General features: G+C 42.1%; 3 protein-coding genes across 4 annotated transcripts; 1 reads left to right on the top strand and 2 right to left on the bottom strand.

Annotated features, from left to right (window-relative positions):
* Positions 1 to 269: 269 nt before the first annotated feature.
* ran (RAN, member RAS oncogene family) lies at positions 270 to 3,606 on the bottom strand. The gene is made up of 7 exons (XM_068714882.1): positions 3,521 to 3,606; positions 2,436 to 2,498; positions 2,201 to 2,285; positions 1,459 to 1,584; positions 1,143 to 1,330; positions 769 to 939; positions 270 to 648 (listed from the first exon to the last, which is right to left on the bottom strand). Exons 2-7 carry the CDS (start codon positions 2,466 to 2,468, stop codon positions 604 to 606), a joined length of 648 nt encoding a protein of 215 aa, XP_068570983.1. The 5' UTR covers positions 2,469 to 2,498; positions 3,521 to 3,606; the 3' UTR covers positions 270 to 603.
* Positions 3,607 to 4,122: 516 nt separating this feature from the next.
* ndufs8b (NADH:ubiquinone oxidoreductase core subunit S8b) lies at positions 4,123 to 8,006 on the bottom strand. The gene is made up of 7 exons (XM_068714880.1): positions 7,920 to 8,006; positions 7,000 to 7,048; positions 6,852 to 6,911; positions 6,641 to 6,730; positions 5,765 to 5,937; positions 4,919 to 5,047; positions 4,123 to 4,657 (listed from the first exon to the last, which is right to left on the bottom strand). The coding sequence occupies exons 2-7, from the start codon at positions 7,046 to 7,048 to the stop codon at positions 4,526 to 4,528; spliced, it is 633 nt and encodes a 210-aa protein (XP_068570981.1). The 5' UTR covers positions 7,920 to 8,006; the 3' UTR covers positions 4,123 to 4,525.
* A 388-nt stretch (positions 8,007 to 8,394) lies between these two features.
* tbc1d10c (TBC1 domain family, member 10C) lies at positions 8,395 to 16,232 on the top strand. 2 transcript variants are annotated; one of them, XM_068714875.1, is made up of 10 exons: positions 8,395 to 8,479; positions 8,868 to 9,008; positions 10,457 to 10,556; positions 10,923 to 11,030; positions 11,309 to 11,415; positions 11,657 to 11,771; positions 12,039 to 12,104; positions 12,355 to 12,544; positions 12,824 to 12,981; positions 13,529 to 16,232. In XM_068714875.1, exons 2-10 carry the CDS (start codon positions 8,872 to 8,874, stop codon positions 16,100 to 16,102), a joined length of 3,555 nt encoding a protein of 1,184 aa, XP_068570976.1. In that variant the 5' UTR covers positions 8,395 to 8,479; positions 8,868 to 8,871; the 3' UTR covers positions 16,103 to 16,232. The 2 variants fall into 2 exon arrangements, with proteins under 2 accessions (XP_068570976.1, XP_068570977.1); XM_068714876.1 differs by having other exon boundaries at positions 8,426 to 8,479; positions 8,872 to 9,008.
* Position 16,233: the final 1 nt, after the last annotated feature.

Below are 16,233 nucleotides of genomic sequence, written 5' to 3'. Positions count from 1 at the left end.
TTTCATTGTATTATCCCGTCCAGTACTTCTAAACTGGAATACTACTACCTACCCCCGGAGTTTGCCAGTTGCTTTGTTATAGCTGGCAGATTATTGGATGTCACAGACTACTGTATGGCAATAGGTCATCATTATCTTTATTAAAAATACTTGTTCTTCCTACTACTGTCAAAAGTCTTGCCTGAAAAAGGCCTCTTGGCCACTTTCACCATAAAGTGTCTTTGTGACTCTGGAGACACCGTTTAGGGAAATTAACATCAACAGCCATGTTATATTGAGAATGTTTTTATTCAAAGTTTACTCCCCTTAGTGCTTCCAATACACCATACAACAGCATTATGTGAGCTGGGCAAGTGCAGTGGAAGGGTGCTCGATGATGAAGAGTAGCATGTAGCCATGCCTACAACAACACTAGGGTGGGTGTGTCTTATACAGTGAAATTAGAACTACAACTTTTCCACCAGAACTTTTTTCTTAGTTTTAAAACAAACAAAAAAAATTCAAAAATAAAAAATCTGAAAAGGGATTTTACAGTAAGGGGCCAAACTCCAACAACTTTCAGTCCACATTTGGGGGTGAGAGAGGGAACATTCAGGTAACAGGTTAGAGGTCATCTTCTTCATCTGGGAGGGCCGTTTGTGATGCAACCTGGACAGCAGGAGACAAGAGACATGCTTAAAATCACAATGTCAATAGTTGAACCTTGCTCGATTAAAATATACTACACAGTCGCCTTAACAGAAATTGCACCCGTGTGGTCATACTCACTACAAGTTCTTTCTCGTACTGAGCGGCAAGATTTGGGTCCATTTGGACTTCTGGCGGAGCGAGGGCAGGCATGGCCACAAACTCCAGGTTGGGGTCTCCGATTAACTTCCTTGCTAGCCACAGGAAGGGCTTCTCAAAGTTGTAGTTACTCTTGGCAGAAATGTCGTAGTACTGGGGGACAGAGCAGTTTATGACAGTTGGAAATTAAAGAATCAAACCAATGCTTTCTAGAACACACACACACACACACACACACACACACACACACACACACACACACACACACACACACACACACACACACACACACACACACACACACACACACACACACACACACGAAATGTTTATCATTTTGTGAGCACTGTAATTACCTGCAGGTTCTTCTTGCGATGAAACACAATGGCCTTGGCTTTGACTTTCCGGTCTTTGATGTCCACCTTGTTGCCGCATAGGACAATGGGAATGTTCTCACAGACACGGACCAGGTCACGATGCCAGTTGGGCACATTCTTATAGGTAACTCGAGAGGTGACGTCGAACATGATGATAGCACACTGAGCTGTGGAGGTAGCAGAGAAGTTTTTACACACTATTCAATGACACCGTTTTCAATTTAAATCAATAGTGATCGGGCAGAGTGTTGACGGTTCAACAACAGAACGGCATGGTAAGGATTGTGACGAGCACCTTGAATGTAGTATCCGTCTCTCAGGCCTCCAAACTTCTCCTGACCAGCTGTGTCCCACACATTGTACTTGATGGCTCCTCTGTTGGTGTGGAACATCAGCGGGTGCACCTCTACTCCCAGAGTAGCTAGAATCACAAGTAAAGACAAGATGTATGAGGGCAAGAAAGGTGAAAACTATGTTGAAAATGATTCATTTTTGGGGGAATTTAAGTGTTGGACAAATTAGTAGGATTAACTGAACGTTTAATCGATTAATTAGCACTATTATGATTGAAATAATCTAAAGAAATTACACTAGATTGCCTTTCTGGTTACATGATATGGATTAATTAGAATAATAAAGAGCAACCAAAAAGCTTGACTGGATCATCAGCACAAATTCATGCTCAATCAGAGGATAGACTATGAAGTATTAGTCCATACAATACAGATATTTAGGATTTTTAAGTAAACACCCCTCTTCGAATATAAATATTATTCTCATTTCATATCCTATCAATCTATCATATCCATCGACCAATAGTGTGTGGCTCTCTTAGATTGGCATTTTCCTCGTCACTGTGACAAACTATATTGGCGACACTGCTTCTAAATGACGTCAAACCTAGTTTGGCATTTCTGTATTGTTATTTCTGGTTACTTAAGGGCCTGCCTACTGGATGCGTAAAACAACAAGCACAAATGTTAGTTCAACCGTTACCTCATCTGTAATATACATTTACGTTTTAACATGGGACTCACCAACATATTTCTTCTCAAACTCTCCTGTGATATGCCTCTTCACAAAGGTGGTTTTCCCGGTGCCTCCATCTCCTACCAAGACGAGCTGTCACAAAGAAGAGAGCGGTTAGATTGGACTGGCTGATACTGGTACGATACACTGACCGTTAGCTCAGCTAGCCTAAAAACCACATGCATCTACACGTACAAATACAGATTAATTGAACACACGCGACGTTATACTGGAAACTCTTACCTTGAACACCGCCACCGGGTTACACTGTGCCATTGAGTCCGCCGTGATTGTGATTTAAGTTACCTAAGATAAACAAAAACATGGTTAGCACTTTCTCCGTCATCCTCCTGTCGGCTAACGCTACAACTTTCGTTTAACCGTAAGGCGGGATGGTTAGCACACTGTTATCTTCATGTCTGCCAACGGTACAACTGTCGTTTAGCCGTAAGTAAGGTTGAGCTAGCGGTGCTAGCGTTTACGAGATTTGGGTTAAATAACAAAGGGACTTGTTACGATTTAATATAATTGGTCACTTTGACTCGATTTACTTGTACAGCCAACAGCTAACGTTAAACTCCACCGCTGGTTAACGCAACTAATGATGCACAATTCTAGCATGTTCTATCGAAGCTAATGATGCACAATTCTAGCACGTTCTATCGAAGCTAACATTCCCACGAGCTAAAATGTAACGTTCGCGCTAAGTTGACGTCTTAATATGTTCAAATTGAACTCCGTGTTAAATAAATACATGTAACAAAGCCAACTGTTTGAATGAAGAAACTATAGTCTTCACTTTGGACCCGTGTTTCAACGCAGGCCGGTTGCTAACAAGCTAACTGGCCGTTTAGTCGGAGTGCGCCATCCGACGCGCGACCGCACTTTTTCTTGTTCGACTGGAACAATCGGACTGGAAGACCAGCTAATGTGTTCCGTGTTGCAGTGGATGGACAACTTTAAACAAAAATATACCATGTCAAACTGACTTTACGCATTCAAAGATTAGTTTAATCAACGGTAGTAAATACACTTAATTAAGAGGAATATAAACGGGTCTCAAGAACAAAGCAGTGGAATGACGGAGAGCTGTGCTTGCTAACCCATTAGCTAGCAACGCATGGAAGCCATTCTTTCACAGAGCTAACTGCTAACGTTAGCACGAGAAAACCAATGGCCTAATGTAACTGCTGAAGCCTCGCAGGGCTAAACGCCACATAAACCCGAATAATACCTTCAAGTTTCCCGTTGTTTTAACTGACTTTCCCGAAAAACACTAACTTGAACATAGGATGGCCTGTTCTGAGAGAAAAAATGTAGAGACTCACCTAACCGGTACCACTACCAAGAGAGAAAAGAGGTAAATGGCTGCGTTCGCGGGAGATTCGGCGTGGACACTATGAGTCAGTTTCCGCCCATATCATGTGATCACCGCAGCGGTAAAAGCCTATGGGAAAAACGCATTCCACAGACCATGATTCAGCATGTCAGCTCAGCTTAACAATAGACTTAACGTTCAATTAGTTACCATTATAAAGTGCGAGTCTCTGCACATAGAAGTAAACTATATTTAATTGCATTACAGAAAATGTACTCTATGTTATATGCATGTTTTGCACACTCAATGTCTTACCATATTAACTTAATTTAAAAAAGCCATTATAAGGGCTGCATCTATACTGATTATTATCGTCATTTTCTAGATAAATCAACTATTTGTTTGTTCTAGGTATCAGAAAAGTGACAAATGCTCATCACATCTTCCCAGAGTTCATTTTTCAGAAATTTAGTTTTGTCATATAAGACAAAGAAAAGCTGTAAAGTTGATTCAACTACTTGCAAATCTCCACATTTCTACCGCTAGATCCAGTGATTGTTTGAATTGAATAATCAGTTAATCAACTAATTAATGCAAAAGGCGAATGAATGGTTAACGTTTTAAAACAGGATTTATTTCAGTATCTTCAATTACATTACATAAATATACTCTTTCATAAATGTCTTAGCTATCACATCAGATTTAAAAAAAAAAACATGCTTTTAAAGTGCAGCAGAAAATAGTCCATCATAGACTGAGCATGTAGGTTACAGACTATAATCAACATCATAAAGTGCAATATCATCCATCTTTACAACACAATAAATATGATTTGTGCGTTTTTATATTTTACCTCGGTTCTGACAACAGAATCTGAGGCTGCAAGGCTTCACTGCTCATTTGTAACTCACTAGAATATCTTTAAAGCTACAAATAATCTCTTTAATGCATAGGAGGACGAAAAGATATATATCGTTTTCACGTATGAAAACATTTTTGCAGACAGTGTACATATCTATCTGTAAAGGTAGTCTGCCTGTATGTTGGCTGCTATCTCAGCCTCCCATTGGTCTCCGTTGTTGAGCAGCTTCTCTTTGTTGTACAGCAGCTCCTCATGGGTCTCTGTGGAGAACTCAAAGTTTGGACCCTGAGGGAGGGATTGAGGAACAAATACACGTTAAACATCAGTAGGTCTGAAGCCACACAGATGATTGAAGTTTCATGTTCTACATTTAGTTTTGGTGGTGGGTTGAGTGCTAAATGCCCCATTTGAGAAAGTAAAATTAATCGTTTTTTTTATTAAATACATATTTCTAGTGGCAGAAATACAGTTTTAGTCAGCCAACAGACACCGTGGTTCAGCTCCATAGAATCTCCTTTTCAGTATACAGGGTAGGCTTTTTCTTACCTCCACAATGGCATCAACAGGACAGGCTTCCTGGCAGAAGCCACAGTAGATACATTTGGTCATATCAATGTCATAGCGTGTGGTTCTCCTGCTGCCATCAGCTCGAGTCTCGGCTTCAATGGTGATGGCCTGACATCCACAAAGGGAGCAAAGGGACGAGACGAAAAACAACGTCAGACTCCCGACAGACACGTATTTCGGCATTGACTTTCTCACAGCCTGAGCAGCCGGTATTGTGAGATGAATTGAGTACAGACGATGGTGATAAACGTACTAGTGTGTAGAAATCACATCATTCCATTAACAGAATAGAAGATGTTCAATATGTATGTAGGTGAATAGTGTGTAGCATTCAAAGTATTAGCATCAATATTAATTAAGCCACACACACAAAGATTTTCTTGGGGCTGTTTTTGGTGTGTTTATGTGCTGCATGGGTCACCAGTTATAATAAAGTTGTTATGAATCTGTGACTATAGTGCTCAATATAAAATCCATGTTTACGTTAGAAAAAGTGGAAGGAAAATAATATAAATATACATATGTAAGGCTCTGTTTGTTTTTTTTACTGATTTTCACTCAAAAAATACCCATATGTTTTAGGAGGTGCAGATTGGTTAAACATTTTTTAAGAATCTAAACTTGCTGCCTGCAAGCATCCCACATTTGTAGAGTTTGCTGCCGCCTGAGGATACTGCTCAGGACACTTTATAGTCGTCCTACAGTGAGTAAAGAGAAGAAAACACACCAAACAGCTGCTGATAGTGAATGATGGCCCCTAAAAATTCACAACATTAATACTGATCATACCTTTATAGCTGGAGCTGAGAGTGTGTTTGTGTTCACCTGAGCAGGGCAGATGGCCTCACATAGCTTGCAGGCAATGCAGCGCTCCTCTCCATTGGGGTAGCGGCGGAGGGCGTGCTCTCCTCTGAAGCGGGGTGACAGAGGGCCCTTCTCAAACGGGTAGTTGATGGTGGCGGGTTCACGGAAAAGATAACTCATAGTCATCGCCAGACCTGCAGGTAGGCGTTCAAAGATTTGTGACTCACTTTGTTATTTTCCTTATTATCAAGAAATTCCATAAAAGGACCAAAACCACTAAAGCATTAGTTAGAATGTCTCTTGATACATTCTGTCTTCTCTACCGTCTGTGGCACACAGCCCCAAGCTCCTTCGTTCATCTATAAAATATTGTTTCCTTTCTGCAAAGAGAAAGTCATTCCCTTAAACAGTTGGGCGCTGCAGTTGTTGGCAAACTTCACTCAAACTGGAGGAAAACGTGTATCTGTTAGGGACTTGTAAATAGTCAATCTTATGTGGACTTTTATGACGTTTTTACAAATTGTCCAGATATTTATCGTATTGGCTTGTTGGTAATGTGTTAGAAATACTATGAGTCTTCGACTTTACTGTGTCATCCTTGACATTTTGTAGTCAGGTTTTGTAGGTATCAGCCTCAAATTCATATATATTTGGTGTGCAACGCTACTGAGCATTTACAGCAACAGAAGGTTGGTGTATGTGGAATTGACTCGCGTTAACAATGGCTGTGTTTGTTGTAGTGGAGCAACATTTCCCCTAATGGTTTGATTCCTTTATGTATTTTTAATAGTTTTGGAGATCCACAAGCTTTATCAGGCATTGACCAAGTGTTGGTTCACAATAACAAAAATACAGAATAACACTAGGCCTTCGACCCTCAAACACAGTATACGTGACCTCTAAAGAGTTCGGTCCACAGGAGGGTTGTGGCAGCCCGGTCAGTGATGGACCTCAGGTCTGTCGGCAGCTCCTGAGCATTTACATACTCTACAAGGAGAAAGGAGGGAGAGGGGAGTGCATGGTTAGATCATTTCTAACAACAGTCACGTGTGGTCACTCCACTGAGAATGCCATGAATGAATAGCTCATGGTTTGTAGCAGTACTCACTGTAGCCATCTCTCTGCACACTGAGACTGAATGGGCGACAAAGACCATATCTTAATGTGCCTGGAGACACAAATGAGATGGGATGATGCCTCATTTTGTGCATGTAAATATTATTGTTTCAATGACACCTGCTGCAGTAGTAGCCTACCTGGCTTTGAATGGCAGTGGAGAAGACGCAGACTCAGTGTAGTAGACATCTGAGCAGAGAAGACAGTGTAAAGTACACTGAAATAGTTTAAACTAATAGGAGGAACTAAAACATGCACAAAGTAGAATACAGGAAACCTCCATTGATGCAATACATGCAAATAGCTCCTCACTGAAAACAAAGGAAGGGACTCAAGAGAGGGAGGGAGGGAGGCTGCAAGTTAACTGCGCACATGCGTCCTCTAATCTTGCGCCGCAGATCCCTGCTTTACGTCAGCGGTGTGCTACATTCAAGGCACGCCGGCAGAATGGGAAGAACGGGGACACAACCAGTTTATACGGTTTGAGAGCGCTCAAGGGATTATTCCAAGATTGTTACACCTGTTGTTAGACAGCAGCCACCCCATATAAACGGAAAATAACATGAAATAGACCCGTTTTATTGTGTCGAATATAGGTAGGCGTTTGAGAAAGAGACGTGAAATCAAATATAAGCAAACTGTAGCATTTATAGCCTATTCAAATAGCTGAATATGTTTGTATAACATCACATTTTGCAGTCGGTTTGTTAGCGCGTGTGCAATTCTTTCCGCTAAAATGTCAATCTAGCAAATCGTGTAACTGGTGTAATATGACATTAACTTCTCATTACAAATAACATAGCAAAGTGTGACTTTAAGGTAGTTAACGTTACACGACGACGCAGTTTCCTTAAACACGTTTGTTTGGTTATTTACTTTAATTTGTTCAGAAGCTACATGATGAGACCCCTGATTTGATATAATACTGTAACGACGTGGCTCACAACTCCACTCTTATAATAACATTAAATATTAACATGATTCATTCAGCGGAATACGACTAGCTCAAAGGACGTATCTTGGTTTCTTTTATTTATTTAAGACCTTTTACTAGACTTACCTCTGTCACAAGTTTTCAATAATCAGCTGCAGACAGACAGCGGTCACTGAATTGCGCAATTGTGTTTATGTTGCATTCAGGTGCTCCTCGTTATCTTTGGACTCTCGCTTCGGAAATTTGCAATATATATTTTCCACATTATCTAAATTGCCTTCAAACGCGCATAATTGCAATATTTCCTACAGCAAGCAAAAGCAGCATACATATTGTGACAAGAGGAAGCGCTTTAAAAAAAAACAACGTAATCATCGGAGAATATTACACATTCATCACTCCCTCTGATGTCATGTTGATTAATCATATTTCTGCAACTGAGTATCACTTTCATGTCTGTTAAAAGAACACTATATTCCATAAATAGTACATTTTACAGCTATAAAAGTCAAAGGGAAGTTGGTTTAAGGGGCTTCACCCAATAGTCGTCAGAGAGAGAGAGAGAGAGAGAGAGAGAGAGAGAGAGAGAGAGAGAGAGAGAGGAAGTTTGTCTTCCTCATCACTGGAGAGTCTCACACTTTACCTCTTCAACAACCGAGTGATCAATCATGACGGAAATGTAAAAGGTAATTTTGTTTAAATAGATATTTAAGATATGTATCTGTCCTCTTGTTGTGGTTATGTTTATGGATGGAGGGAAGAAAGTTGACTTTTACACTAATGCGAAAACGAAACGAGCCAGATTTCATAAGAGTGGTATTGAAGAGGGGTAGAGTAAAGCATGTACTTTTAAGATGTTATGAAACGTAGCACAACATTTTTATTCAGAAATGTTTTTTTCTTACAATCACTAACAATAACATACTCCAGTCAGAGCAGTATTTTTGGATGGGGTTAAGGTATTCTTTGATATTTACATAAATGAGGCATTGTAAAGTGGCATCAGCTTCACATAATCATGATGATAGAGTGCAGTCACATGCTGAATAATGAGAGCCTCCTCTCCTCTGTCAGTAAGATGTTCAGTCCAACGAGTTCAGCCCAGAAGAACCTCAGTGAAGAGGACAGCTCTGGATCTGATGCAGGGTCAGAGGTTGGTCAAGAACCTGAGACAGACCGCTTCGGCTTCATTCTGACAAATGGATCCACCGCTGGGTGAGCAGTTACACATTTGTGCTTGTGTACTGTGTCTCTTTTAAAAAGATCTTTAAACACTTTAAGCTTCAAAACAAATTGTTCCCCTGAATGCTGAAAAACGTTCCCATGAGTACGTTGCAGGTTAATTGAGTTCTAAGAGGCCGTGTGATGCACTCTGAAGAGGTTTTCACAAACCAAGTAATTTTCTTCCAAAGCTAGATCACGTATTTCTAAAGAGACCGTTTATCTGAAGGTCCAATGCTCTTATGAGACAGAACAGGATCTGCATCCAGGACACAGAGCCAAGTGGTCAAATAACACACTGCTCCGATTAATAAAATGCAGTCAAAAGACAGTAAACAGGTCGTATTATTATATAATATATTAAGAAAGCTGTAGCTTCCAAAACATTTATTTGAGAATAAATGCAACAAGAGCAAAAATGTTACTGCTAAAGAGTGAAAGAAGCCTGAAAGTAAAGTTTGAACTTTACAGTGAGCCTAAATGAGGAGACAGCCACATGAAATGTCAATAAACCAGTGCATAAAACCAACAGTTAAAGGGTTTTGATTTAGGGTCACCCAAAATCTAAATAACACATATTTTCCCTCTAGCTGGTATAGTGGTATTTTTGCAGTTTCATGTAGGAACTATGGTTAAAAAAAAATACTTCCTAAATGAAACTGCTCACAAGGTCTGTGGATTATCTTGACATCGCTGTTGAGTTATTAAAATGTATTTGTTGGCACTTTGAGCCCCACAAGGCGAATGCCATGTAGTCCCATTATATTGGAGAAAAGTCAGACATCTCTACAGCCGATGTCTCCAAAAGTAGGCAACTCAAACCAAAAACAATCATAACATTTATAAATAACACTACAAGAAAGAGGGAAAATGGGAATTTTTAATTTTGGGGTGAACTTTCCCTTTAGATATTTTTCATCTTCATAGGGTCATCTAATAAACTACTACTCTGTCCTTTAGATGGCATTACGTTGTGTACACAAGGATTCATTTTGAATGAAGTGTACGTGAAAAATACTGAGCATGTTCACTTTCAAATACCAGTGAACTCTTCCAGAATCAATTGACTTAATATTTACATAACATTTAATCAACGGTGAAACCAAAAGCTTGGCGATGGACCAGATGAAGCAGTGTAAATTTAGGATAAGACTATTTGAACCAAATGCTACCTGCCGTCAGTAGTTTCCCCCATTGATAACATCCTGACCTGTTGCCATGGAGACATCACACCGCTACCGTGTGGTTTTCCTGTTTCCTGTCTGGTTTTTCGGAGCGCTGTCTTTCTGTAATACACACAAGAGTGCACGCAGCAACTCTGCTCACGGACTCAACATTGCTCATGCTGTACAGTCAATGGATGTGACACAGAAAAAGTCTCTCATTCTTGCATTGAATATTTAATGTTTAAAATACTTAACCTGTACGCTGTTTTGTGTCAGGAGTGTGGGCCCACCGCCTGAGTTGGTCAGGCAGAGGGAGACCAAGTGGATAAATATCATTAGCCAATGGGATCGCATCTTGTTGAAGAAGACCAGTAAGGTGTGTCCCGTCTTAAGACGCCTAAAGTCATTAAATGTAGTGAAAATTAACTCCTGAAAAATGATGGGCCTTTTCCATGAAAGACGTTTTGTCACTGCAGCAAAAAAAACAAACAGTCAACAATAAAAATTACTCATGACTGAATTCAATTTAGCTGCTTCAGTTTCAGGGTCCTGTTATTGTACTTATAGAATAGAACAGAGACACATTTTAATGTTATAACACACCTGATCTTTTCCTGTTATGAGTCAAAATGTCTGCGCTGAAAAAGGCCTGTCTGCATTCACACAAACATCAAAGAAACGTAGTCATCAGGTTTCTGACTGCACTGAGCTGATCCTGTGTCTGTTACCAACGTCCCTTCAGGTGAAAGTGCAGTGTCAGAAGGGCATCCCAGCCTCACTCAGAGCTAAGTGCTGGCCTCTGCTGTGTGGAGCGACTGACAAGATGAAACTAAACGAAAACCTCTACCAGGCAAGAAACCTAAACACTCTCACTGTGGGAAATGCTTTCAAATCCGCAGTATGGTAGGATTCAACAATATGTTGTTTTTGGCATCTGAAATGTATAAGATAGTTGTTGGTTGCAGCACGAAGTGTAAATCAGGCTCATTATAGTGCAATATATGTATTAAGTATTTTCTACTCATACAGTAGATAATGGAAATCCATTTCCTTGTAATTTATCTTAAAAACAAATGGTCGAGTGTTTGTAAATGGTTGACTTTAAACTATCTTTTGTCGCTGTGTTAGTCTCTGGACTCGCAGCCCGCTCTGCAGAGCTGGGTGGATGTGATCGAGAGAGACCTGGACCGACAGTTCCCTTTCCATGAAATGTTCCTTTCCAAGGATGGACACGGGTAGGACACATTTCTACAAGCTCATAGCTACAGTTTCTTTAGTCTGTAATGTGCCTCAGCTGGTATCACTCCATCTTTATAGTCCTGCCAACTTTGTGTCTTTCTGTTGCAAAATAACAGTCATTACGACTTGCCTACATTTTCACTTTGTAGATTTCGCCTCTCTATTCAAAGATGAATTATATCAGAATCATGTGCTTGTGGTCTGTGTGACTGAATACTGCGGTGTTTTTGTGTGTAGGCAGCGTGGTTTGTTCCGGGTGTTGAAAGCCTTCACTCAGTACCAACCGGAGGAGGGCTACTGCCAGGCACAGGGGCCTGTGGCTGCAGTGCTGCTGATGAACATGCCTGCTGAGGTAGCAATCAATAACACCGTAAACCTTTCTGTCCAATAAATAAGCTGCAGACGCATCTCAAAAACCTTCCATTAGCCTTGATTTCAGTGGAGAACAAAAGCCAGTTTCAGTCATTGAATCAGTACCAATTGCTGTTTCATCTATCTGTTAAAATACTGGCATTCTGTCCCACAAACACATAATAATAAAAGACAAAATACTGTGTATTTATCATTCATCTGACGTTGACTTATTGTCATTTTATTTGCCATCATGTAACCTTGACAGGAGGCCTTCTGGTGTCTGGTGCAGATTAGTGAGCAGTTCCTGCCTGGATACTACAGCCCTCTGCTGGTGAGGACCTACACACACGTGCACATGCATATATAATGTACCTGACACTGCACTTGTTTATATAATAGACAGAGAATTTACCTGTACTCCAGTAAATTTGATTTTAAAGTAGATTTTTGTTCATTTGTGCATCGCAATTTAGTTCTTTCATTATCGGGAAAATCCTATTTTGTACCCGATTACTGAACTTAATTAAAAACAACAACTGTAAATGATCATCTGAACTGTCTAAGCATGTGTACATCTGTAGGAGGGAGTCCTTTTCGATGCGGCCATGCTGAACTGGGTTTTGAAAAGGACGTGTCCAGCTGCACACAAACACCTGCAGCGCCACGGAGTGGAGCCCCTCATGTTCGCCACTGACTGGCTGATGTGTCTCTTCACACGTCACCTGCCCTTCAACACACTGCTCCGGGTCTGGGACCTCTTTTTCTGCTACGGTACGTCCTCCATATAGGCTGCTGTGGGTCATAAAAACTAAATTATGTTGCGAAAGTAAATTGAATTTCTTAGATACAATAATCTGTATCTCATATTATGTTGTATGGTATATTTCACCGGATTAGACTGCATAGTTAGTCTCCTCACACCAAACCTATGTTGTGATTTGTAGAAAAAGGATTTCTTCACAAACCATTTACAGCGTATGATGTCATTAATGTGGCACGGTCCTATTTCTGTCCCCTTGCCCACTCCTACCTCTCCTCTCCTCTTCTCAGGGGTGCGGGTGCTGCTCCAGGTGGCCGCGGTGCTGGTGCGTCGGGTGCTGGGCCGGGCCGAGCAAAGGAAACAGTGTCAGGGCCAGATGGAGACTCTGGAGAGGCTGAGGGGCGTCAGGGAGCAGGTCCAAGAGGAAGACGACACTTTCATAGCAGAGGTTAGAACGAAACACGAGGGCGGTGTTTAGGAGAGTCAGTTAAACTAAGAGCTTTCCTTACTAATGTTACGAAATAAAACTGCTTTTTAACCCAGTAGTTTAGCAAAACAAACCCAACACAAGGTTCACTTACTTTTAATAAGCACCACATAGAAATTCAATGAATAAGTGGAGAAACAAATATAGACGCTTCTCTACAGCTGGGAGGCATTTTCCTGGCATCTTTTGGGTCACCGCTAATCAATACGAAGTTATTGTCTGTCAACTTTATCCTGTAATGAAACATTTCTATCCTCTTCCGGGAGGACTGTGCACAAGATGTCACTGAGTTTAATGAGGATTAATGGTGTGAATTAATGGTGTGAATCACATGTTATGGCCTTTGCAGTAACCTGATTTCAACCAAACTGAACACAAATGGAGAATTTGGCTCCGATGTGTTAGCTAGCTCTCTCTCTCACCACTAAGCTCAAATCACAAAATTACTTAAAATTCAGTAAATTACTGTAAAACAAAAGTGAGACCAGTGTCTTTCTTCCTTTCTCAGGTGTGCTCGGTGCAGCTGTCAGCCAGAGATCTGGAGAAGCAGACGGAGAAGGAGTTAGAAAAGTGGAGGAAAGACAGACCATCATCCACGTTTGATCCCAGAGGTCGCTGCCACGGATACCGGATGGCGTGGACGAGGGCACGACAGAAAGAGGAAGAGCGGGACAGGAAAGAGAGAGAGAAAGGAAACCTGTCTGTCCCTCTTGCTCGCTCGGCGTCCACTCTCTCGCTGTCTCCATCCCTCCTTCACAAGAGGTGGAGGAAAGGGGGAAAGGCGAATGAGGGTGGCGGAGGTGGCAGAGTTGTGAGGCATCTCTCAATGGGAGCAAAGGAGGACTGGAGGAGCTGGACTGAGGTAAACCTTAAGAAGGTGCAGCGCGTTCAGGAAGAGGAGGACGTAGTGTTAGAGGACCATATAAAGCAGAGTGAGCTGAAACTGGCAGAAGAAACTGAACAGAAAGAACTTGTCGAAGAACCTAAAACGACGGAAATCCCAAACATGCCAACAGAGTGCGTAGAAGAAACGGTCATCGTAGAAGAACAGATTGAACAAGTGGAAACACGAATCACTGAAAAGGAGGAAAGCCAACTCATCAAGACAGAGGAGAGCAAAGTGCTTTCAGAACAGAAGGAAGAAACAAATGTGGAGACACAACAAACCGAAGGTCCAACCAAAGATCAGACTGTTGAACGCAATCAGGGAGACGAGCTGGACTCAAGTCAAATTCAAGGGAAAGACTCAAATAAAGAGACAGAAAACCAAGTGGCAGAAAGCGAACATACAGATGCTGTGGTGGAAAATCAGACTGAGATAAAGGAAGATGCTGATGCAGATAAAAACACAGAGGTGGAGGCGCAGGAAAGTGTATACCCAAGTGAGGAACAGATGAATCAGGCCGACGTGGAACCAGAGGAGAGCACAGAAACTGAAAATGTGCAACAGACACAGGTGGACACGGTCACAACTGAGACAAGCCCAGGCTCAGAGACAGACGGTGAAGTCAAAGCTCCAACTATCAAAGATCCTGCAATAGAGACACAACAGGAAGAAGTGATCACAGAGACAGACAGAAACTCACAGGGAGATGCATTGGAGGAAAAATACCACAGCAGTGAGTCATTAGCAGAAACAGACACGAAAGAAGAGTCCCACACCCAAACACATACAGAAACTAACGAACTGGCACAGACTCAAGAAAAGCTAGAGGAAAATGAAGCCACGCAGGAATCAGAGACTGAAGTAGTACAAATGGATTCAGACCAACACATAGACTCAAAGACAGAAGCAGAAACATTCATACTGTGTTCATCTCAATGCGTTCAACCAGAGAAAGGCACTGACTTAGTAGCTGATTCAGAGACTGAAGCAGAAATACCAGCTGCTAACGACATGGTGACGGAGTCAAGTGCAGCTTCTGACAAAGAGTGTGAGGCGGCAGCTTCTGAACCTACACAGGAGGAGGAAAGAAGTTTGGATGACCACTCGGAGGCACAGGTTGATCAGACACAAGCGGAGGAAACACCAACAGAAACTACTAACTCGATAGCACCTCCACAGGAGGAGGAGGAGGAGGAGAAGGATGCAACACAGGCAGAAGCAAGGACTCTCACAGCCGCCGGACCTGATGGGAAGACTAGTTCAGTAGAAACCAGCACCTCTGAGGAACCAGCACCCGAACAACCATCCAGCCAGGTCACCGTCGGTGCCGTGGAGGAGGAAGAAGAAAGCACAGAAACTGTTCAAGAAAACACTGTAGGAGAGGACGACGTCTTCATTTCTACTGAACCAACAGACTCTCAGAATTCCGACAGAAACCCAGAAGTCCAAGACAAAGACTCTCACCTCGTGACGGACCAGGCTGAGCCGGTCAACAGCGGCCTGACACAAGCCCCCGAGCATCGCAGCAGCAGGTCTTCAGGGGATTTCTGCGTCCGCAAGTCATCCAACCCCCGTGGGTCCAGGTTGGCACGTCGGCTCTCTGAAGATCTCTTCATCATGTCAGAGAAAACTAACCAATCACAATCTACTCCTGCTCACCCAGAAGTTAAACCCAGTCAATTACGGACCAATCCTGGAGCAGTAAACCCAACCAAAAGTCCTTCTGACAGGACTTCAGAAGTCTCCTCGTCTCCATCTGCAGAAGTGACTCCAGCGGTTCAGCCGGAGCAGCCTGACCCCCCGAAACGCTTCGGCCTCTTTCGCAGACTGAGAGGAGAGCAGCCCAAAAAAGCACCCAAAATGCAAATCCCCAAAATCTTGATTCAGGACTTCAGTGATGGAACAGGGACGGGGAAACCGGTAGAGGAAGAGGGGGAAGAGCAACTGAGCTCCAGGGAAAGGAGGAGGAGGCGGAGGGACCGAGAGAGGAGGGAGAAAGAGGAGGAGAGGTTGAAAAAGAAGAGAGAGAAGGAGCTGGGTAAGGAGAAAGAACGGGAGAGGAGGAAACCACAGACGAGGGGGAAGAGTTTCCAAGTGCAAAGAGAGAAAGGGAGCGGTGATGTGACTCAACCTGCAAAGACTGGATCACAGAAGCTTAAATATTCTTCTTCCTCTTATGCTGAATCATACTTTTGACCACACAAAAAAAATCTTTGTTATCGGCTCTGGAGGAATGAGGAGGTGTTTTACTGAGTGCTTCATCATAAATCTTCGTCATACTTGAAACTTTTGACATGTAAATAAATCGTAATTTGTTTTTACATAAT

The sequence above is a fragment of the Cebidichthys violaceus genome, unplaced genomic scaffold (assembly GCF_023349555.1).
Source record: "Cebidichthys violaceus isolate CVI_PGR_0920_01 unplaced genomic scaffold, fCebVio1.0.p SCAF_2, whole genome shotgun sequence".
Classification (NCBI taxonomy): Eukaryota; Metazoa; Chordata; class Actinopteri; order Perciformes; family Stichaeidae; genus Cebidichthys; species Cebidichthys violaceus.
This window is presented reverse-complemented; position numbering and strand designations above follow the sequence as displayed.